General features: G+C 36.0%; 1 protein-coding gene and 1 pseudogene across 2 annotated transcripts in view; both read left to right on the top strand.

The window, feature by feature from the left end:
- SH3BGRL (SH3 domain binding glutamate rich protein like) overlaps positions 1-26,142 on the top strand; it is a 138,161-nt gene that overhangs the window by 101,965 nt on the left and 10,054 nt on the right. For both annotated transcript variants that reach the window (XM_038587784.1, XM_038587785.1), the window contains exons 2-3: positions 14,783-14,968; positions 19,425-19,505. In XM_038587784.1, the coding sequence (XP_038443712.1) occupies positions 14,783-14,968; positions 19,425-19,505 (267 nt within the window). The remainder of the gene's footprint in view (positions 1-14,782; positions 14,969-19,424; positions 19,506-26,142) is intronic.
- Positions 7,212-7,537, top strand: LOC100688917 (annotated as a pseudogene).

The following is a 26,142-nucleotide window of genomic DNA, read 5'->3' on the forward strand; positions in this document are numbered from 1 at the left end:
ATATAATATTTTTTTTATTTCATTATAGGTGACACACAATGTTACATTATTTTCAGGTATACAACATAGTGGTTCACCTTCTCTGTACATTATGCTATGCTAACCATTCTTGATTGAATGGTAGCCCCTAACATTACTTAGGAAGTGGTCCAGCACTGGGATGCCTGGGTGGTTCAGTGGTAAGGCATCTGCCTTTGGCTCAGGGCATGATCCTGGGTCCTGGGATTGAGTCCGCTTTGGGCTGCCCACAGGGAGCCTGCTTCTCCCTCTGCCTATGTCTCTGCCTCTCTCTGTGTGTCTCTCATGAATAAAAAAAATAGAATATTTACAGAAAAAAGGAAGAGGTCCAGCACTAATCCTTTTCTAGGAGCAAAGGATCCTAGAATTGGAATTGAGTATTCAAATCACCTTTGTTTATAATGATGTGAGATTGGTTAAATTGTATACACACTCATTTGGATGACAATAAACACAAAATTATAGTCTGGTAAGTAAAATTTAGTATTAAATTATATAGTAAGAATACATCAAAAAGTGTTATTGATCTTTGTAAGAGATTGTCAATCTTATATAAATTTTAAAAATCAATATAATATAATCATGAAGCTGTACAGGGAAACGTAGTGGAACAAACTTAAGCTCTGGAGTTAGAGATATCTAGGTTTGAATATCAGCCCTGCCACCCACTAGCTTTGTGACTTTGGGTAAATTAACTTAACTTATTCAATATTCTAATCTGTAAAGTGGAGGTAGTAATATCTACCTTATAAGGCTATTATAAATACTAAATGAAATAGCACATATAAAACACTTAACTTGGCTGCTGTCACTTAATTGGCCTTCCATAGATGTTAGTTGTGATTAATTGGTATAAATAATAAGAAGAAAATATCTGTCTCCTAGTCTTGTCTGAACACAACCACAACTTGAAATTCCTATAAAATTGGAAATAGTTACTGAACATCTGCTAATACCCCGAAATGTCTCTTTATACTAGATGAACCCATAGCTTCTGTGAGCCCACATAGTCTAAATCTTGTGAAGCTTATGAACTTCAATCCTTCTGACTCTTGCCAAAAAGTACAGATAGAAAAAACTGCCAGATAAGAAAGGGCTGGATAAATGAGGTTATTCAGAACTGATATTTCATTTAGTCAAGAAAAGCCTTTTTAACCTAGAAAATAAACGTGACTGTATTTTCCTTACTATGACCACCTTAAGAAATAGCTATTTCTGAGAAACTACCTTAAATATCTACTATTTCTTCTTTTCACACAAGCTCTATTTTTAAAATTACTTGAACCTTAACATCTGTGTTGACATGATGTGGTAAAAGTACAACTAAAAAAAATAATAACAGTAGATTTTTTTCTTTTGGTGACAGTGAAATAACAAGGCTTAGATTGTACTCTTTTGCTGCCACTTTGTGGAATATCAATCAGGAGAATTCCAGGGAGCTAGGGGTAGAGGTGGGAGAACAACAAGAAAATTCTTTTTTAAAAAAGATTTTATTTACTTATTCATGAGAGACACAGAGACAGAGAGGTAGAAACACAAGCAGAGAGAGAAGCAGGCTCCATGCAGGGAGCCCGAGGTGGGACTGGATCCCGGGACTTTAGGATCATACCCTGGGATGAAGGCAGCACTAAACTGCTGAGCCCCCCGGGCTGCCCAAGAAAATTCTTAATCGTCATCTTGACCCAGATTTGTTGTGGACTTGTTGGCAAATAGACATGGATTACAAATTTTACATGGCTGATTATGACCAAAGCATTTTTGAAAATATTGCAAAATAGACAAGATGTAAACAAGTGTCTTGCTGTGGTTGTATCATTATATTAAGCATTATATTAAGCAACAGGAAGAGTGGCTTAAAGACTTATGACCATATTCACTTAAAATGCATACAGATCTCTAGTTACTGAACAACTACCCAGTGGCAACACAGCACTGGTCCAGCATCAAAAAAACTAACCAGTAATTCAGATGTGATTTTCCTTTTGGATGTATTTTGTAAGTAGATTGGCAGATTTAAATATTATTTGTTCACTCCTCCTACACTTTACTGTTAAATGTTTAGGTACAGAGTAGGCAAATACAGTCTTACTATTTTCCTACAAAATAGAGTGGCCCTGTTTAGGGCAGCATTTGAAATAAGCAGAACCAATTGGAGGGAATCTATATATTTGAATTCCTAATTGCAGAAATTGCCTGGGTCACAAATTTTAAGCTATTTAAAAAGACAAAATACACATCCATACAATTGTTTATTCAATTATAGACTAATTATGCATAAACATTTAGTCATAGAAATTGTGAATCATCCATTTAGAAAGTTTCCAAGTTTATTTTGTAATACTGTACCTTCGTTGTTCTAGTGCAATATGTTACAACATTTGTAAGCCTAGTTTTCATAAGCCAGTTATATTGAACTTTACTAAGTATAACATCTTTCAATAAAATTATAGGTCACATGCAATATAGATATAATATATAGCATTTGTGCTAGGTATTATTAAGTTTAATCTAAGTAACATCAATAATAGCCATAAGCACTTGCTCTGTCTTCTTAGTTCCCTGTATCTATTGGCTTTGTCATTCATTTGGACCCTCTCACCATGTTATACATATGGTTGTCTTAGCTTCATATTTAAATACTATGTTGTGTATTGTTTAGTATATTTAATCCTTTTCATTAGATTGTAATCTTGGAAGGGAATCTGACATCTTTCTTTAGATATTTTAGAGAAACTAATGAAGTTATTAAACACTTAAAAGGCCTCTGAGATATATTGTTGAGTAGCTACTAAATACAGTTTCAAATAAATAAATAAACACAGTTTCAGACAATCATTTTAAATTTTAGTACATCATAATTGGAACCTCTGTCAATGTTCATTCAAGTGTCAGCTGAGAATGTGTGACAGATATTGATTATAAAGCAAGACAAAACCTCCACCTAGATTAAATGTTTTATGGTAGATTGGCACTTTCATGAAAAATACTCTTGTTTTCCCATTTGAAGCATGATTACTGAAGTTTTATTGTTTCCTTGGAATTCAGACATTCACATTGGCACCTACTAAAGCAGAAACCATTTCAGTTTCCTTTCTTCAAAAGAAGCTTGATTCTTGGCATGACAGACAAACTAACTGAGGCTAGCTGGAGAGCAGCTGTTTCCTCCAGGTGTTAGTTGTTCAGAGGCCCTGATCTGTGTCTTTGGAGGGAAGGATACATTGAATCTCAAACCCTGGCATGTAGGCAGAAATAATTTTTCATTCTTGGGTTGAGGTGAAGGGTGTGGTTTGCTCTGAAAAAAAAAAGATTTAAATTCTTGGACAGTGCTATTTTCTACTTGTAAATGCATTTATGTGCTGAAAAGGATATTAATAACCTTTTAACTTTGAAGTAATTTATTTTTTATTTTCCTGTAGGGAATTTAAATTTTATTCCTTAGTAAACCCTTATGACATCCATTCTTAATTGTTCCGAAAGTGAAGCTTTCAGTCACATATGTTCTCTGTGTCCCTTCATTTTAAGTTCCATTAGGAAATTAGGAAATTAGCATCAGCAGAACCCCTTTTGTCAGGATGTGTTGCACTGAACATGTGCCTATAGACATATAAGAAAGTCAATAATAACTCTTTAGATATAAAATATTCCATGTTGGAAATAATCATGATATGTGAAAATTTGGACTCACAGATATGATTTAATTAGAAAAAAATACATAACCTGAATATTCAAAGCTGAACATTTGACAGGGCAAAACCTACTTAAAGTATTATTATGGCCCATTCTGTCTAGCTTTGTAGAAATGTAAACACTCCAAGAAGCATGTATACTTACTGTTAGGTACTTCCAGAGCATGGAAGAAATATTTTCAGTCTGGAGCTGATGGTTGAAAGATAAAGATACCAGTGAACATATGCTATAATGCCCAGTGATACTAGGCCTAACCAGCATCTTAACTCAGTAGAGTGTACAATGTTCTCAGCATAGCATTTAATAGTGAGCAAAAGGCCTCAAAGATTCATTTAGGCTCTGTGCCTTTTTACTCTAATATACTGACATGACAAATGACATTTACCCAGGGCCATGTGTAATTCTTAGCATGTGAGCTATAACATTAACTCTTCATTTATTCAAAAATATCTGTTAGGGGTGCCGAGGTGACTCAGTTGTCATGTGTCTGACTCTTGGTTCCAGCTCAGATCATGATCTCAGGGTCCCGAGATTGAGTCTTGTGTTGGCTCTGTGCTCACTCATGCTGTCACTCACACGAGCTTGCTCTTTCCCTAAAATAAAATAAATTGTTTAAAAATATATCTGTTAAGAAATACCCACCATTTGCTTCGACATGGATGGAAATGAAGGGTATTATGCTGAGTGAAATAAGTCAATCAGAGAAGGAGAAACATTATATTGTCTCATTCATTTGGGAAATATAAAAAATAGTGAAAGGGAAAAAGGGGAAAGGAGAGAAAATGGGAAATATCAGAGAGGGAGACAGAACATGAGAGACTCCTAATTCTGTGAAACGAACAAGGGGTGGTGGAAAGGGAGGTGGGCGGGGGGGTGGGGGTGACTGGGTGATGGGCACTGAGGGGGGCACTTGATGGGATGAGCACTGGGTGTTATGCTATATGTTGGCAGATTGAACTCCAATAAAAAAGCCAAAAATATATATATCTGTTAAAATGATAAGTGCCTGAAAGTACCATATTTATGTATCATCTTTATAAAAAAACTAAATTTGTAAATATACAAATGGCTGACAAATCACTTGTCACATTTTGGACTAACTGAACACCTATTGTATCATGAAGATTGAAAACAATGATTTAATTGAATCCTCCACTTAGTGCATTAGTCCACTAGATACTCACTCCTGATTACTGATTTTTACATTGATTTTCCTCAAAATTCATAAAAGCCTATATGTTATATTTAGGGGAAAATTTTGACATTATAAACTAATAAGGAAATATATTTCTTGTAATAAAAATATCTTGTTGCAAATTTTGTTGGATTGTGATGCATCTTTAAAGAAGAGAGTAATTTTTCCTGGGGTTATGTGATGAAAGAGAAAGTTGTTTACTCACAATCACAAGCAAGTTAGAAGGACAAAAATACAACCTCTGTGTATGTATGCATGTATGTGTATAATGAGTATAGGGGTACAAATCCAGAGGGAACTTGACTGTATAGAAGTTTGTTGTTGGTGGTGGTGATTTTGTTGATGTTTTGTATTATTATATCCTTTGAGAGAACTGCTTCTGTTGATTTTATATTTCTGATGCTTCTGCCCCATGTAGCTTTTTAGTGTGACTCCATTAAAAAAAATTATTGATTGAGCTCTGCAACTCAGAAATGTTAAGTAATAGTTTTAAATTTAAATTAACAGAAATGTTAAGTAATAGTTTTAAATTTAAATTAACATAGATAAAAAAAATAAATTAATTAATTAACATAGATGTGTGAATTAAAGTTCTAAAAAAATTCATATCAATGGAGAAACCTAACTAAAAAGTCTTAATTTTACTATTTTAAAGCTCTCTCCTACATATGATTAGCAGGCGAAAGAAGTGTATTATCTCTATCTGGTAATACAGAAATAATAATAAAAGCTTTGTATTTCAATGTGTTAATCTATAACCCCCCCAAATATTGTTAAAACATCAGGTAGAAATGCTGACATTATATTAGTTCATTCTCTTATTATATTTTGACCAGTTTTGGAAAAGAAAGAATAAGGAAGTGTTTGAGGACAGAAAAAGTGATTCAGACATGACCAAACTTTATCCAATGTCACAGAGTGGGAAGGTAAGGATTTCAAATCTTCTATCAAAGAAGTAGCACAAACACATGAAATAGAACCTTAGAAGCCCATGCTAATGGCTCATGAGTGGTACAGGTATATTCCAAACTTCATATACAGGTAGATTTAGCTCATATATTATCCAATTTCTGTTCTAAACAATGAAAATCAAATGTAGAGTAACTCTGACTTATAGCATGGTTAAGGAAAGATTTGTTTCTTTTTGTTTTAGAATGCTTATTAGGACAGAAAGTATAAATAGAAAGGAATCTAAGTATCAAAGAACCAGCAAACAATGAAGAGAGCAAGAGAAGAAAGGATCAGAGATAAGTGATAGAAACAACCACAAAACAAGTAACAAAATGGTAATAAATACATATCTATCAATGATTACTTTGAATTCAAGTGGGCTAAACACTCCAATCAAAATATATAAATTGACAGAATGGATAAAAAAAGCTCATCAAAAACAAAACAAAACAAGCTAAGATCACCACAATCAATTGGGTATTTTTCCCCAGGATTCAATGGTGATCCAGTATTCACAAGTCAATCAACAAGATACATCACATCAATAAGAGAAAATATAGAAACCATATCATCATTTCAATAGATGAAAAAAAGCATTTGTAAAAGTACAACATGCATTCATGATAAAAAGCTCTCAACAAACTAGGTTTAGAGGGAACATACCTCAAAATACTGAAGTCCATGCATGAAAACTCACAGTGAACATTATACTCAATGGCGAAAAATTAAGAGCTTTTTCTCCAACGTCAGGAACAGGAGAAGGATGTCCACTCTCAACACTTTTGTTCAACATAATACTGAAAATCCAAACCACAACAATGAGATAACAAAAGAAATGAAAGGAACCTAAATTGGCAAGGAAGAATTAAAATTTTCACTATTTTCAGATGATATACTATATATAGAAAACCCTAAAGACTTTACAAAAAAATTATTAGAACCCCTAATCAATTCAGTAAAGTCACAGGATATAAAATCAACATACAGAAATCTGTTGCTTTTCTATACACTAATAATGAAGCAGCAGAGATAGAAATTAAGGAATTAATCACAAAAAAAAGCTGGAATAGCCATACTTATCTCAAACAAACTAGACTTTGTTTTACTTTTTTAACAAACTAGATTTTAAAGCAAAGCCTGTAATAGGAGATGAAGAAGGGCATTCTGCAGCAACATACTCAACTTTGTCATGTGGCATTTTGTTTTTATATATTTACATGTTTTTAATTAATTTTAATCTAGCATAATCACTTTCATGCTGTCCAGCATGTGGGGGTGGAGGGGGTGGAGGGCGTGGGACCCTTTGCCACCGGAGCTGCCCTGCCTTCAGCATCCAGGCAGCTGGCCTTTGCATGGAGAATCTTCACTAGTGACTGTCACTTCAGCCCTCCCAGTGTGACTGAGAGTCAGTTTGCTCTGTTGTGCTCTGTCACCTCCTAAAGATGCATCCTGACTTATCCCCACACTTGCACACTGAAGAATGCAACATCTTGACTAACTTGCTGAAGGAATGTCACCAAAAAAAATCACAGCATTCTGAAAATTTTTGGTCATTGCAATGATCTTGATGAAGAGATAAGAAAATACTTGAAGAATGAGTAATTGGAAAAGAGGACCAAGAGCAAATAACATGGAAATGTGATGCGAAAAAGACATTTCAATCCTGCAAAGGAAACTGAAAAGTAAATTACAGGCATAATTTGTTTTAAAAAATTGAAGGGTTGCCTGGGTGGCTCAGTGGTTGAGCATTTGCCTTCAGTTCAGGGTATGATCCTGGGTGTCCCAGGATCAAGTCCTGCATGGGGCTCCCCATAGGGAGCCTGCTTCTCCCTCTGCTTATGTCTCTGCCTGTGTGTGTGTGTGTGTGTGTGTGTGTGTGTGTGTGTGATGAACAAATAAATAAAATCTTTTAAAATTTGAAGACTGAAGGCTCCAAGGTCTTTTTTGGACCTATCACCATTTTCTGCTGTGAACTCGGGTAGGGAACTTCACCTCTGTGTCTTCACATCAGTTTCTGTGCATCAATACTGACATGTGTGCTTAAAGGAAGATATGATGTAGATAATACCTCACCTAACCACAGAGACAATGAGTTCCCCACCCTACCTTGGAGTGCCACATACATAAGCTGTGACACAGAGGTGCCCAGGCCTCCCCACGTGGGATGGACAAATAAAGAGGAGAGAAAGTAATGTGCATGGGGGATCTTCTCTGTGCCAGGCACCAGGCTGGATACTTTATGTACTGTATCTTCTCTAAGTCCTAAAGCAGCCCTGTTAGAAGTCTGTTTTATGGCAGAGGAAACTATAGCTCAGGGATTAGGTGATTTGCCCATGGGGTCACACAGCTAGAAAGTGATAGACCTGAGATCCAAACCCAGGCCATCTGACTCCAAAGTCTGTATCCCTTCTAGGTGATCAGTTGAGAGTCTTCAGTGAGTTTGAGAGGGTGTCTCCCTCACCAAATCTGGCACTGAAGAATCATCTGATCATCATCAACATAATAATTAGGACTATCCCACTAGATGACCTAACAACTGTAAATATTTATGCCCCCAACTTGGGAGCATACAAATATATAAAACAATTAATAATAAACATAAAGAAACTCACTGATAATAGTGCAATAATAGTAGTAGGCTTTAACATCCCACTTACATCAAGAGATCATCTCAGCAAAAACTCAATTAGGAAACAATGGTTTTGAATAAGAAACTAGATCAGATGACTTTTTTTCCTTTTTATTTATTTATGTTTTTTATTTTTTAATTTACATTCAATTAATTAGCATATAGTGTATTATTAGTCTCAAAGGTAAAACTTAGTGATTCATCAGTTGCATATAGCACCCAATGCTCGTTACATCAATGCTGTCCTTAATGCCCATCACTCAGTTACCCCATGCTCCCACCCAATGCCCCTCCAGCAACCCTCAGTTTGTTTCCTATAGTAAAGAATCTCTTCTAGTTTGTCCTTCTCTCGTTTTAGAACAAATTAACTTAACAGAAAGATTCAAAAATTTTATCCTAAAGCAGGAAATTACAAATTCTTTTCAATTGTACATGGAACACTCTCCAGAATAGATCACAAACTGGGTCATAAATCAGCCCTCAAAAAGTACAAAAAGAATGAGGTCATATAACCCATATTTTCACACCACAACACAATGAATGTTGAAGTCAACCACAAAAAATTTGGAAAGAACAAAAATATATTGAGATTAAAGAACATCCTACTAAAGAATGAATGTGTTAACCAGAAAATTAAGATATTAAAATTTTATAAAAAACTTGGAAGCAAATGAAAATGAAAATACAAGAGTCCAAAAACTTTAGAATGCAGCAAAGGTAGTACTAAGAGGGAAGCATATTGCAACATGGTTCTAGCTCAAGAAGCAATAAAATTCTCAAATACACAACCTAATCTTACACCTAAAGGAGCTAGAAAAAAAGGAATAGCAAATAAAGCAAGGCCAACAGAAGAAAAGAAATAATAAAGATTAAAGCAGAAATAAACAATATAGAAAGAAACAAAAAACCTAGTAGAACAGATCAACTGAACTAAGAGCTGGTTCTTTGAAAGAATTAAGAAAACTGATAAACCCTTAGCCAGACTTGCCAAAGAGAAAAGAAAAAGGATCAAAGTAAAACAAAAACAAAAACAAAAACAAAAAACAAACAAACAAAAAACCATGAACGAAAGAGGAGAGATCACAAACAACACCACAGAAATACAATTATAGGGCAGCCCGGGTGGCTCAGCAGTTTAGCACTGCCTTCAGCCCAGGGCCTGATCCTGGAGACTCAGGATTGAGTCCCACCTCAGGCTTCCTGCATGGAGCCTGCTTCTCCCTCTTTCTATTTCTCTGCCTCTCTCCCTCCCCCCTCTCATTAATAAATAAAATATTTTTTAAAAATACTATTATAATAGAATATTATAAAAAATTATATGCCAACAAACTGTGCAACCTCAAAGAAATGGACAAATTCCTGCAAACCTACAAACTACCAAAATTGAAATAGGAAGAAATACAAATTGGAACAAATCCACAACCAGCAAAGAAATTGAATCAGTAATAAAAAATTTCCCAAAGAACCAAAGTCCAGTGCCAGATGGCTTCCCAAAGGATCTCTAGTAGACATTTAAAGAAGAGTTAATACCTATTCTTCTCAAGCTATTCACAAAAATAGAAATGGGAGGAAGACTTCCAAACTTGTTTTTGGAAGCCAGCATTACCTTGGATCCAAAAACAAAGACCCCACTTAAAAGGAGATTCACATTCATCCTTTCTGATGGCTGAGGACTATTTCATTGTGTGTATATATATATATATATATATATATATATATATATATATATATCACATCTTCTTTATCCATTCATCTGTTGAATAACACCTTGGATGGACTTGAAGGGTATTATGCTGAATGAAGTAAGTCAATTGGAGAAGGGCAATAATCATATGGTTTCACTCATATGGGGAATATAAGAAATAGTGACAGGGATTATAAGGGAAAGGAAGGGAACTGAGTGGGAAAAATTAGAGAGGGAGACAAACTATGAGAGACTCCTAAATCTGGGAAATGAACAAAGGGTTGCAGAAGGGGAGGTGGGCTGGGGTTCAGGTAACTGGGTGACAGGCACTGAGGAGGGCACTTGATGGAATGAGCACTAGGTGTTATACTATATGTTGGCAAATAGAACTTCAATAAAAACAAATGAAAAAAATTAAAAATGAAAAAGAATTATAGACCAATATTCTTGATGAACATGGATGCAAAAAATTCTTAAGAAGATATGAGCAAATCAAATCTAATAGCTCATGAAAATAATTATTCACCATAATCAAGTTAGATTTATTCTGGGCTGCAAGGATGGTTCGATATTCACAAATCAATCAATGTGATCAACCACATTAATAAAATAAAGAAAAAGAACCATATAATCTCAATGAATGCAGAAAAAGTATTTAGCAACATACAGCATCCATTCTTGATAAAAACCCTTGAAAAGAGTAGTTATAAACATACCTCAACATCATAAAGGCCATATACAAAATGCCCACAACTAATATCATCCTCAAGAGGGGAAAACTGAAAGCTTTTCCTCTATGGTCAAGAACAAGACAGGAATGTCCATTCTCATTGTTATTATTTAACATAGTACTAGAAGTCTTAGCTTTGGCAATCAGACAATAAGAAGAAATAAAAAGCATCCAAATCAGCAAGAAAGTCAAATAACACGATATTCTGTATAAAATCCAAACAACTCCATAAAAACCTTGCTAGAAAAGATAAATTCAGTAAAGTTGCAGTGTAAAATGTACAGAAATCTGTTGCATTTCTATATACCAATAATGAAGCAGCAGAAAAAGAAATTTATCTCAGTTACAATTGCACCAAAAAAACAACAAGATACCTAGAAATAAACCTAAGCAAGGAGGTAAAAGATCTGAAAACTATAGGAAACTTATGAAAGAAATTGGATAGGACACCAAAAAATACAAAAAAAGTCCATGTTCATGTCTTAGGAGAACATTGTAGAAATGTCTAAATTACCCAAAGCAGTCTACACATTTAATGCCATCCTTATCAAAATATCAACAGCATTTTTCACAAAGCTAGAACAAACAATCCTAATATTTGTTTGGAACCATAAAAGATGCTGAATAGCCAAAGCAATATTGGAAAATAAATGCAAAACTAGAGGAATTGTTATTCTGGAATTCTAAGCTATATTACAAAGTCATCAAGACAGGATGGTACTGGCACAAAAACAGATACATAAGTCAATGGAACAGTGTAGAAAACCCATAAATGGATCCATAACTATATGGTCAACTGATCTTTAACAGAGTAGAAAATATCCAATGGAAAAAAGTCTACTCAACAAATGCTATTGGTAAAACTGGGCAGCAACATGCAGAAGAATGAAACTGGACTACTTTATTACACTATGCACAAAAATAAATTCAAAATGGAGAAACAGAGAAAGAGACAATCAAGAAAACTAAAATACAAACTACAGAATGGGAGAAGATATTTGCAAATGACATATCAGATCAGGGGCTAGTATCCAAAATCCATAAAGAACTTCTCAAATTCAACACAGAAAAAACAAATACTCTATTTTAAAAATGGGCAGAAAGCATAAATAGACATTTTTCCATTCAGATATCTAACAGACACATGAAAAAATGCTCAACATCACTCACCATCAGAGAAATACAAATCAAAACCACAAGGAGATATCAACTCACTCCTGCCAGAATGGCTAAAATAAACACAGGAAACAAAAGATGATGGTGAGGATGCAGAGAAAGAGGAGCCCTCTTTCACTGTTGCTGGAATGCAAACCAGTGCAGCTACTCTGTAAATATTATGGAGGTTCCTCAAAATGTTAAAAATAGAAGTATCCTATTATACAGCAATTGCACTGTATGTATATATGTATTATATATACATATATTGGAAGAAAAGAAACAAAAGACATATATGTATTATATACATAAATGTTATATATGTATGTGTGTATATATGTATATATATTATATATGTATAATACATCTATACATACAGTGCAATTGCTGTATAATAAGATATATATATATATATATATATATATATATATATATATAATACAATGGAATATTACTCGGCCATTAAAAAAGAATAAGATCCTGCTATTTGCAATTGCATTATAAGGTATTTACAAAAAGGATACAAAATTACAGATTCAAAGGTGTACATGCACCCTGATGTTTATAGCAGCGTTATCAGTAATAATTAAACTATGGAGATAGCCCAAATGTACACTGACTGATATATGGATAAAGAAGAGGAGATATATATACACAGTGGAATATTAACCAGTCATCAAAAAGATAAAAAAAATTCTTGCTATTTGCGATGATGTGAATGGAGCTAGAGTGAACCATGCTAAGCAAAATAAGTCAGTCAGATTTAGACAATATAACTTCACTCATATGTGAAACTTAGGAAACAGAACAGATGAACGTATGTGAAGGAGAAAAAAAGAGAGGGAAGCAAACCATAAGAGATTCTAAACAATAGAGAACAAACAGGGTTGTTGAAGGGAGGTGGGTGGGGAATGGGCTAAATTGGTGATGGGTATTAAGGAAGGCACTTGTTATAGTAAGCACTGGGTGTTATATGTTGGTGATGAATCACTAAATTCTACTCATTACCAATGAGTATTGATAATGAGTAGAAATCAATATTACACTATATGTTAACTAACTAGAATTAAATTAAAATTTGGAAGAAAAGAAACAAAAGACATATAAACGGCCAACAGACACATGAGAAAATGCTCAATATTACTCATCATCAGAGAAATGCAATTTATTTTATTTTTAAGGATTAATTAATTAATTAATTTATTTATTTATTTATTTATTGAGACTGGCACCTGAGCACGGGTGAGGGGTGAGGGAGAAGGAGAAGTAGACTCCCTGCTGAACAGGGAATCAAATGAGGGCCTGATCCCAGGATCCTAGGATCATGACCTGAGCCAAAGACAGAGTTTTAGCCAAGACCCCCAGGGGCCCCGAGAAGTGCAGTTTAAAACCACATTGAGATATCACCTCACATTTGTCAGATTGTCTAAAATGAAAAACACAAGAAATAATGATTATTGGTAAGGATACGGAGAAAAGGAAACCCTCTTGCACTGTTGGTGGGAATGCAAATTGGTGCACCCACTGCAGAAAACAGTATGGAGTTTCCTCAACAATTTATAAATAGAACTACCTTATGATCCAGTAATTACACTACTAAGTATTTACTCCAAAAATACAGAAACACTAACTCAAAGGAACACACGCACCCCCTAAGTTTATGGCAGCTGCATATACAATAACCAAATTATGGAAGCAGCCCAAGTGTGTATTGCTAGATAAATGGATAAAGAAGATGCGGTTTTATATACATAATTGAAAATTATTCAGCTATTTTAAAAAACCCAAATCCCTGCCATTTGCAAGGACATGGATGAAGCTAGAAAGTATTATGCTCACAAAATATGTCAATTAGAGAAAGATAAATACCATATTGACTTCACTCATATGTGGAATTTTAAAAAAAAATTGACCAAAGGAGAAAGGAAGAGAGAAATAAACTAAGAAACGGACTCTTGACTATAGAGAACAAACTTACGGTTACCATTTGGGAGGTGGTTGGGGAGGATGGGTGAAATAGGTGATAGGGATTAAGGAGTGCACTTGTGATGATAACTGGGTAATATATGGAATTGTTGAATCACTATAGTGTAAATCTGAAACTAATATAACACTGCATGCTAAATACACTGGGAATAAAATAAAAAGTTAATGAATAATAAGTGGAAAAAATGATAGCAAGTATATTTTTAAAAACTATTCTGCTATGAAGCAAACCTAAAGCACTTAGGAGGTATAATAATTATAAAGTTTTTAATTTAAAAATGTAAAATTATAGTTAAAGATAAAATTTAAGGCAAAAAAAAAAGACACCGTATAGACTTGAATCTTTTGGAAAGACTTCCTACAAGGGCTGAAACTAAGAGAGGCTTAGAGATAATCAGAAAGCACAGCTTCCATTACTCAATTTTTATTTAACTGTGGTTTAGGCTATTGATACACTTTAGCTAGCCTTACTTTTGTGTCATTTGATGTGGAGTTTTTGATGGAAAAAGAAAAAAAGAGGTTGATAAAAGGATCTATGGGCTGAAAGCTATTCAATCGACTTATGAGACACCATTAACAGCAAAATAATAAAGTGGAAAAACCACGTCTTTTGTGAAGCCACAATTTTTTATCCCTGTCTGAATTCATTTCTGCTAGTTCTCAAACACTGACTTTTGTTTAATTTGAAAAATGAAAACAACAAAATGTTTGTTCAACAACATAGTTTCTTTGTCCTTTGGGTTCTAGATTAAGAAGAAACAGCAAGATGTGCTTGGTTTTTTAGAAGCTAACAAAATAGGATTTGAAGAAAAAGATATTGCAGCCAATGAAGAGAATCGGAAGTGGATGAGAGAAAATGTACCTGAAAACAATCGACCAGCCACAGGGTACCCGCTGCCACCTCAGATTTTCAATGAAAGCCAGTACCGTGGGGTAAGAAAAAAATTAAAATCTAAACTCTTGTTTTATCAAATGTATCACCTCAAATACATCAAATCCCTTTTATCCCAAATTTGTATACAGGCTTTTTTTTGTTCATCACTTCATCCATATTAGGCAGCTGGGATATTTTTACTAGGAAGCAAATGGATGAATCATGCCCCCTGAAATTTCCTGTAAATGGATAATATAGACCTTGAACACAGAGTTGTTCTTCCATTTCTTTTTTTATGATCTTACTTTTAGGTAGTGTCTACACACAACCTGTGTATTGAATTCACAACCCCAAGATCAAGAACTGCATATTTTATCAACTAAGCCAGCCAGGCACCCTGCTTTTCCATTTCTTCTTAATTCTATATAGAGCAATTGCATTGTGTCTGCTATGTCCATGAAGAAGCTTTTGAGAAGTCAACTGCATATTTAGATGAAAAATAGTTTAAAAATAATAATACCTTATTTTCTCCTTGAAGTCAATAATACTTTTATTTTGGTATTATTAATGAATTTTCATAAAATGTTAAGTTAGCTAATTTAACTCATGTAAAGAACAAGGGAAACAAAAATGGAGTTTTGCTTTGTGACTGGTGCTTTCATGTATACCATCTTTAGTCTTTATTTAAACCATAGAGTAGTTTCCTTTATTCTTCTGTCACTATATATTTAACATTTGAAGCTGGTGACCATTCTTGCTACCATGGCAAGTACAAGTATAAATATAATAGTTTTCTTCTCTTAAGGAGCTGTTGGGAGTGAGGTGTGGGAAGAATCATACACGCCTGAAACAATTGGAGTGTGGTTATGAATCCATTTCTATGTGATGAGATAGTACAAGAAGCAAATGTGAGGGCTATAGGAATTTCCAGTAAGGAATTGTTTGCCCTGCTATATCCTCAGAATTAGCATGACTGAAGAACAACTGTATTAGAGTCAGCAATCCAAATCTTTTAGTTCATAGATATATATATGCAAGTAAAAGGACACTTTTTGGTGGGGATCTTTATTCGTGTGTCAATTCTGAAAATCTAGGGAAGGGAGCATGGAAAAATTGAGAACTTTATTGACACAAAATATTTTCTCTGTGAATTGAATTTTTAAGTTCTGAGGAGGGTCCTGAATATTTCATCTGTTGCTGCCAACAGGGCCGATATGTAAAGACATACTCTGCAGATAAGGAAAAGGCAATAAGGCTATTCATTAAGATAATAAAACCTCAGTGATTCTCTAATTTCTGCAAATTGCTGCATCCCAGGAGCTGGAAGAGGCCTCAGAGGCCATCCAGTCTGATATAAGCCAGCAAATATTTTCTTAACTTTTTTTGAAGCAGGAATTTTAATTTGTTTGGACTTGAAAACAAACACATTTTAGGTTATAAGGGTAACAGTTGAGAAACCACATTGACCTGGCTAATTTCTCCATCAGAAGCCACAATGTAAGGGAATGTAGTATGTTACAGAAATCAGGTATCAGTGAGAAATAGGGAGCTGGAAAGGATGGAGCAGGAGGTGAGACTCGACCAAACAAATATTTGTTAATGGATAAAGGATCACATTTTTATTGAATGTCTGCTGTGTACCAGGCACTAAGTTAGGATTTTAATAACAATGAAAATTAAGATTTGTCCCTATACAGACTCTTAGGGAGAAGCGTATATAGTAACCATTCATAGAAAATATATGCTATGTCAGTTATTATATTACATGCTTTATGTGTATTATATAGTTAGTTTTCATACTAATCCCATGACGTAGGTATTTTTATTCCTGTATTACAGATGAAGAAATTGAGGCCTAGAAGAAGGCTAACTGACTTGCTAAATCTGTTTTATTCTAAAGCTCTTACTTTTTCTTTTAAACCAGTGTATATTTCATTTTCCTGTTTATACAAAGATCCTATCTTTATTTTCTTCCTCCATTCTATATTATGGAAGGGTTGCTGACCTCAGTAAATTAAATTTCGCAGTATTCATTGCTGACTGGCTATTAGGTTTGGCCAATAATGGGAGATACTGGTTGAAAGATTGGAGGACAGAGGAAAGGAAAAGCCAAGGTGTAACCCTCCTGGCTTCTGGAGATGTCCATGACAGTGGCTGTGTCTGCTTTGTGGTACCAGGTATCCCAACTCTTGGGTTCTGTAATATCATCTTCTGCACTTTTTCCATTAGCTGTATAGCTGTGGTAGCAGCCTCTTGCTGTTGCTAATCTTTGGGTTCCCTTACCATTTCCTGTTTGCCTTTCATCAGTTCCTTTGTAAATAAATTCTTCATATTTTGTATTGAATTCCGTTGTTTAAAATATCTGAAGGTTTCTCAAACTTGGCACTATGGAGATATTGGATTGGAGAATACTTTGTTGTTGGGAGCTACCCTGTGCATCATAGAAAGTTTAGCAGCAACCCTGTCTTCTGTCTGTGAGTGCCAGTAGCACCCTCCCAGTTGTGAAAAACCAAGAATATCTCTAGACTTTGCCAGATTTCCCTGGGGGTGGGGGTGGGGAGTTATATCCTGTTGAGAACACTGAACTATGGATTAGGTTCTTATTTCCAGCCTGGAATGTGACTAAAACAACTAACCTACTACATAGATGAGGCTCTATTACATAGGTACATTTTTAAGGATAATCTTGATTCTGAAAGAGCTTATGCTATGTATATGAAGAACTAGAGCATTTTCATGAATTGATAATGATTATGATACCAATATACAGGTTAATGTTAGTGGAATCACAGAGGTGTAAACAAAATATCTTTTTTTTTCCCTCAAGCAAATTCCTATAGAAGAAGCAGACTATATCACAATCTGTTTTGTTTACTCTTTGTAAATATTTTAAATTTGAATTCCCTAGGATTGAGCCATGAATAGATATGAAGATCTTAATGTTTTGTATACTCTTGTATTCTTAGCACCAACAATGATTGGTATGTAGTAGGTACTCAATATGTATTTGCAAAATAAACTAATTTAATCTGACTTAATTGAGAATCTGGTGATGTTCTTTTGTCTCGGAGTTACAAATCTGTTTGTGTTTGCTAAGTCCAGGCCCCCAAAATGATATTATACTGTGATCTTGAAACAGACAATTATAGTAGCATTTTATGATATTTCAATATAGTTGAATCTATATTCTTTCACATGAATTTAAAGACTGGCTTGAGTTATTTTTGAACAAAAGGTAAGAAATAACTCTTCTGTGACTCTTTCAGCTAGCATTTTGAAGTTCCTTCCAAGTGGTTGAGTGTAGAAATGATGTATATTGTTTGTTTATTTTGAGTAGTTTATAGGTCATGTGTCTCAGTATGAAATTGCTATCAATATCAAAATAGTTTCACTTTTGAAGAGTAAACTCATAGGAGGCTGTTCATAAATGCCTGTTGTTTAGGGTTTATTCCTTTGCCAACATGTAGGGTACACAATAAGATGCTTTGAGTCAATCCTTGGGGAGATTTCAGTAGTGCTAAACAATTCTGATTGCGTTAGAAGATCCCTAAATAAAAGAGAAACTTTGCTATTTCTTGGAGTAAGGTTCCAATTTAGGGTCATTAATGGCTTGAGAGATTCTCCAAGTACCAGAAATTATACATATATCTAAACTGTATATCTCCAGATTCTTCAAGTGCCAGGACTTAACCCTGTAATTAACAATCTATTCATGAGGCAATCTCTAGAGAAACCAGCAAATTATGAATATTTTTCACCCACAATAAATCCACCGAGATGACAAACTTATTTTTGTGTGTTTTAAACAAAATAAGCCAGGTACCGACAATGGCTGTGTTTTCTAAGTAGATTTGCTACTGATTATATGTCATAGTCAAATTTAGGCAATTCTATTTGTCACTTCTAAAACATACTTGGTGGCTTAGAGGATGACAGTGGGAAGCCCAACCAAATTCAGTCATGTGAGGTTTTTCTTGGATCCTTGAATTGAAACATCTAAGTAGTTTGTTTGCTCTTCTGGTCATATTTCATGAAAATTACATTCCCTTCCTCCAAATACAGCATAGATTTATTACATGCATGGCCTAGTTAATATGAGGTATACTGTAGGTTCTGAGGATATCTCTACCTTAATAAATAATGAAAGAGAAATAATGGGAAACAGAAACAACAGCCTCCTACCAGAAATAACCAAACTCTTACTGACAAATAGTTGGTTGCTTTGGGTTGTGGAGAAAGTTACTTGACCTCAAACAGACTTAAATGCTATGTGATATGGAATAAGTCATTTTGCCATTTCTGCCCCACCAAACAGCATATATTCTAACCTATATTAAGTGGGATGTAATATGTCTTGCCTCTTTACTAGTCTTTCCAAAATTGTAGCATTTTGGAAGTTAGATAGTTTGTATGCCCCCCAAAAGGTTGACCAATGAGTTAATTTTGAATAATTTAATCTTTCATTTCCTTTGTTGGTTGCATACTGCTAATTCTTCTTGCCTTCTTTTCATTAAGGACTATGATGCTTTCTTTGAAGCTAGAGAAAATAATGCAGTGTATGCCTTTTTGGGCTTGACAGCCCCACCTGGTTCAAAGGTATGATTCCTTTGTTTTCTTGCTTTATAATCTATTATATTACTGCTGGAATTTTTAGTCAGTGAGATTTCTACCTTTATCAAGTATTCAAGTTAAGCCAGAGGCAGTGTAACATAGGTAACAGAACTCTTCCTTCTCTGCATGTACTTAAATCCAGGTAGGGCACACAGGTAGGGCACACAATGCATAATCAAATACATAAAGTATATGAGTAGGATGTAGGTGGAGTGACTTCTCCATCAAGTTATCCAAAGCAGCAAATTTCTTATTGACCCATTTATAAATAATAAGTGGTTACCAATTTTAAAGACTCCATTATTTCAGCTGTCATGCATGGTTCTACATCAACAGAACTCATCTTAGTACATAGTAATCTTCTTGGCAGCCTCTATTGTCTTTGTGTGAAAGCAAATGCTAGAGTCATGCATTCAAATCAAGTAAAAGCATTTGAGTTTCAAAACTGGTCACTAAATTGCTGGCTAAACTTGAGGCTTTCTTGCTGCCAATAACAAATTAATTTTTCAAGTGGTAGTATTTCCAGGGGATATCATATAAAGAAAAGAATGAAAAATTAAATTTCCTATTTAATGAAATGTCTTAAAGCTATGGACATTAAATATACTTTGCCTTTTACCATGTTCTTTTCTACACACGCTGGCTTAATCAGAATGTATGATTCCTGTTCTACCATTTTATCTTTTGTTGTTAGCAACTAATTTTATGTTGAACAGATTCATTGAACTCCAGCTCCTTCTCCAATTTTGAGGGTCTGTTGTTCATGTTCTCAGCAGAGACCATTTACTAGCAATGTTGTCTGAGTCACTGTGAAATTCTGTTTCCTTGATGAATTTTCTTTTTCCAAGCATAAAATATCTTCTTTTAGACTTTGTATAATTTAAGGCATAAGAAATGTTAGGTAAGATATTTTGTTTAATCAGGTTAGGGGAGGCAGGGCAAGATGGCAGAAGAGTAGGATCCCCAAGTCACATGTCCCCACCAACTTACCTAGATAACTTTCAAATCATCCTGAAAACCTACAAATTCGGCCTGAGATTTAAAGAGAGAACAGCTGGAATGCCACAGTAAGAAGAGCTCATGCTTCCAACAAGGTAGGAAGACAGGGAAAAAATTAAATAAAAAAGCATCCAAGGGGGAGGGGCCCTAGTGAGGAGGCTGGCTAAGATCAGGTGGTGAGTGCCTCCAGGACCGGAAACCCCAGTCCCGGAGAAGCAGGAGCTTTACCAATCTTCCGGAAGAAAAGGTGATTGCAGTAGCTCCTGCAGGATCCAAGGAGGGGCAGTGGAGACCGCAGGTTCCCAGGGTCACTAACAGAGGAAGTGCGCACAGGGGGAGAGCACACCACACACTCTGACCGAGCTCCCTAAAGGGATGGAACACAAGCCCAGTGGGGCCTTGGGAGCAGGTCAAGTGGCAGCTCAGGTGGCAGATCCATGTGGAGGGGGCTGCACGGCCACAAGAGCATGATTCCAGCAGCACAGACCCCGGATCCCAAGGCGCACGGGACACAGCCTAGGATCCAGTGCTCCCCTTGGGGCAGGCAGAGGCCGGGAGGACACAGGACAGCAAGAACGCTACTAGCACCAGGCGCCCGGAGCTATGCAGATCAGCGCCCCCCCGCCCCCAGGGCATCACGGCCCCTGCGGACTGGGAGCTGTGGTAGTTACTGCTGGAGCTGACTCTAGAGCTGGAGATCTGGCTGCCACCACTGTTCTTCCTCCTGATGTCGCCTTGTACCTGGGACTGAGTGAGGATGCTAGGGAGTAGGGGCCTCATGGGATAAACAGTTCCCACAGAACAGTGCACCTGGCAGGGGGCAGGGCATCTTCCCCAGGTGCACACACCTGAGAATCAGCACAGAAGTCCCCTCCCCCAGAAGACAAGCTGGAAAGACAAGGGAAAAGCAAGTTCTTAACCAAGAAGTTCTGGAATGCTCCAGGGGAAGTCTAGGGACTTACAGTATAAGTCCTTCTTTTTTTGTTGTTTTTTGTTTGATTTCCCCTCTTCCCCTTTTCCTTCATTTTCCCAGTAAACTTGTTTATAGCCACTCTGCACTAAGCAAAATGACTAGAAGAAAGAACTGACCACAAAAGAAAGAATCAGAAACAGTCCTCTCTCCCACAGAGTTACAGAATTTGGATTAAAATTCAATGTCAGAAAGCCAATTCAGAAGCACAATTATAAAACTACTGGTGGCTCCAGAAAAAAAGGATAAAGGAATCAAGAGCCTTCATGACTGCAGAATTTAGAGCTAATCAGTCTGAAACTAAAAATCAATTAAATGAGATGCAATCAAAACTGGAAGTCCTAACAATGAGGGTTAATGAGGTAGAAGAACAAGTGGGTGACATAGGAGATAAGTTGATGGTAAGAAAGGAAGCTGAGGAAAAAAGAGAAAACAATTAAAAGATAATGAGGAAAGGTTAAGGGAAATAAATGACAGCCTCAAAAGGAAAAAACTACATTTAATTGGGATTGCAGAGGGTGCCGAAAGGGACAGAGGACCAGAAAGTGTATTTGAACAAATCATAGCTGAGAACTTCCCTAACTTGGGAAGGGAAACAGGCATTCAGATCCAGGAAATAGAGAGATCCACCCCCCCTCCCGCCAAAAATCAATAAAAATCATTCAAAACTCCGACATTTAATAGTGAAACTTATAAATTCATAAGATAAAGAGAGGATCCTTAAAGCAGCAAGAGACAAGAAATCCCTAACTTTTGTGGGGAGAAGTATTAGGTTAACAGCAGACGTCACCACAGAGACCTAGCAGGCCAGAAAGGGCTGGCAGGATATATTCAGAGTCCTAAATGAGAAGAACATGCAGCCAAGGAAACAATATCCAGCAAGGCTCTCATTCAGAATAGAAGGAGAGATAAAGAGCTTCCAAGATATGCAGAAACTGAAAGAATATGTGACAACAAAACCAGTTCTGCAAGAAATATTAAGGGGGACTCTGTAAAAGAAAGAGGAAGTCCAAGGAAACAATCCATAAAAACAGGGACTGAATAGGTATTATGATGACACTAAATTCATATCTTTCAAGAGTAACTCTGAGTGTGAATGGGCTTAATGATCCCAACAAAAGGCACGGGGTTTCAGACTGGATAAAAAAGCAAGACCCAACTATTTACAAGAAACTCATTTTAGAAGTAAGGACACCTACAGCCTGAAAATGAAAGGTTGGAGAACCATTTACCATTCAAATGGTCCTCAAAAGAAAACAGGGGTAGCCATCCTCATATCAGATAAATTAAAGTTTACCCCAAAGACTGTAGTGAGAGATGAAGAGGGACACAATATCATACTTAAAGGATCTATCCAACAAGAGTATCTAACAATCATGAATATTTATACCCCTAATGTGAGAGCTGCCAAGTATATCAATCAATAACCAAAGTTAAGACATACTTAGATAATAATACACTTATATTGTGAGACGTGAACAGAGTGCATTCTGTAATTGACAGATCATCTAGGCACAACATCTCCAAAAAAATAAGAGCTTTAAATGATACACTGGACCAGATGGATTTCACAGATATTTACAGAACTATACATCCAAATGCAACTGAATACACATTCTTGTCAAGTCAACGGGGAACTTTTTCCAGAATAGACCACATACTGGGTCACAAATCAGGTCTTGACAGATACCAAAAGTTTGGGATTGTCCCCTGGATATTTTCAGACCATAATGCTTTGAAACTAGAACTAAATCACAAGAAGAAATTTGGAAGGAATTCAAACACGTGGACGTTAAAAACCATCCTGCTAAAGATGAAAGGGTCAACCAGGAAATTAGAGAAGAATTTAAAAGATTCTTGGAAACTAATGAGAATGAAGATGCAATCATTCAAAATCTTTGGGATACAGCAAAAGCAGTCCTGAGGGGGAAATATATCGCAATACAAGCATCCATCCAAAATCTGAAATGAACTCAAATACAAAAGCTAACCTTGCACCTTAAGGAGCTAGAGAAAGAACAGCAAATACATCCTCCACCCAGCAGAAGAAAGTTAATAGATACTCCAGCAGAACTCAAAGAAATAGAGACCAGAAGAACTGTGGAACAGATTAACAAAACCAGGAGTTGGTTCTTTGAAAGAATTAATAAGATAAACCATTAGCAAGCCTTATTAAAAACAAAAGAGAAAAGACTCAAATTAATAAAATCATGAATGAAAAATGAGAGATCATCACCAACACCAAGGGCATACAAACGATTTTAAAACCATATTATAAGAAGCTATCCACCAATAAATTAGGCAATCTAGAAGAAATGGACACATTTCTGGAAAACCACAAACAATCAGAACTGGAACTGGAAGAAATAGAAAACCTGAACAGGCCAATAACCAGGGAGGAAATTGAAGCAGTCATCAAAAACCTCCCAAGACACAAAAGGCCAGGACCAGATGGCTTCCCAGGGGAATTCTATCAAACGTTTAAAGAAGAAACCATACCTATTCTACTAAAGCTGTTTGGAAAGATAGAAAGAGATGGAGTACTTCCAAATTCGATCTATAAGGCCAGCATCACCTTAATTGCAAAACCAGACAAAGACCCCACCAAAAAGGAGAACTATAGACCAATATCCCTGATGAACATGGATGCAAAAATTCTCAACAAGATACTAGCCAATAGGATACAACAATACACTAAGATTATTTACCATGACCAAGTAGGATTTATCCCCGGGATGCAAGGCTGGTTCGACACTCGTAAAACAATGTGATTCATCCTATCAGCAAGAGAAAAAACAAGAACCATATGATCCTCTCATTAGATGCAGAAAAAGCATTTGACAAAATACAGCATGCATTCCTGATCAAAACTCTTCAGAGTGTAGGGATAGGGGGAACATTCCTCAGCATCATAAAAGCCATCTACGAAAAGCCCATAGCAAATATCATTCTCAATATGGAAGCACTGGGAGCCTTTCCCCTAAGATCAGGAACAAGACAGGGATGGCCACTCTCACCACTGCTATTCAACATAGTACTAGAAGTCCTAGCCTCAACAATCAGACAACAAAAAGAAATAAAAGGCATTCAAATTGGCAAAGAAAAAGTCAGACTCTCCCTCTTCGCCAATGACATGATACTCTACATAGAAAACCCAAAATACTCCACCCCAAGATTGCTAGAACTCATACAGAAATTCGGCAGTGTGGCAGGATACAACATCAATGCCCAGAAATCAGCGACATTTCTATACACTAACAATGAGACTGCAGAAAGAGAAATGAGGGAGTCAATCCCATTTACATTTGCACCCAAAAGCATAAGATACCTAGGAATGAACCTCACGAAAGAGGTAAAGGATCTATACCCTCAAAACTATAGAACACTTCTGAAAGAAATTGAGGAATACACAAAGAGATGGAAAAATATTCCATGCTCATGGATTGGAAGAATTAATATTCTGAAAATGTCAATGTTATCCAGGGCAATTTCCACATTTAATGCAATCCCTATCAAAATACCATGGACAATCTTCAGAGACTTGGAACAAATCATCTTAAGATTTGTGTGGAATCATAAAAGACCCCTAATAGCCAGGGGAATATTAAAAAAGAAAACCATAGCTGGAGGCATCACAATGCCAGATTTCAGGTTGTACTACAAAGCTGTGGTCATCAAGACAGTGTGGTACTGGCACAAAAACAGATACATAGATCAGCGAAAGAACAGAGTACCCAGAAATGGGCCCTCAACTCTATGGTCAACTAATATTCGACAAAGCAGGAAATAGTATCCTTTGCAAAAAAGATAAGTTTCTGTAATAAATGGTGCTAAGAAAATTGGACAGCTGCATGCAGAAGACTGAAAGTAGACCATTCTCTTATGCCATACACAAAGATAAACTCAAAATGGATGAAAGATCTAAATTGAGACAAGAGTCCAACAGAATCCTAGAGGAGAACACAGGCAACACCCTTTTTGAACTTGGCCACAGCAACTTCTTGCTAGATACTTCCATAAAGGCAAGGGAAACAAAAGCAAAAATGAATTATTGGGACTTTATCAAGATAAACAGCCTCTGTACAGTAAAAGAAACAGTCAACAAAACTAAAAGACACCCTACAGAATGGGAGAAGATATTTGCAAATGACCTATCAGATAAAGGGCTAGTATCCAAGATCTATGAAGAATTTATTAAACTCAACAGCAAAGAAACAAACAATCCAATCATGAAATGGGCAAAAGACATGAACAGAAATCTCACAAAGGAAGACATACACATGGCCAATGGGCACATGATTAAATGCTCTGCATCACTGGCCATCAGGGAAATACCAATCAAAACCACAATGAGATACCTCCTCACCCCAGGAAGAATGGTGAAAATTAACAAGGCAGAAAACCACAAATGTTGGAGAGGATGTGGAGAAAGGGGAACCCTCTTGCACTGTAGGTGGGAATGTGAACTGGTGCAGCCACTCTGGAAAACTGTGTAGAGGTTCCTCCATGAGTTTAAAATAGGACTGCCTTATGACCCAGCATTTGCACTGCTGGGGATTTACCTCAAAGATAGAGATGCAGTGAAAAGCCGGGACACCTGCACCCCAATGTTTATAGCAGCAATGTCCACAATAGCAAAACTGTAGAAGGAGC

Source organism: Canis lupus, chromosome X (assembly GCF_011100685.1).
Source record: "Canis lupus familiaris isolate Mischka breed German Shepherd chromosome X, alternate assembly UU_Cfam_GSD_1.0, whole genome shotgun sequence".
Lineage (NCBI taxonomy): Eukaryota > Metazoa > Chordata > Mammalia > Carnivora > Canidae > Canis > Canis lupus.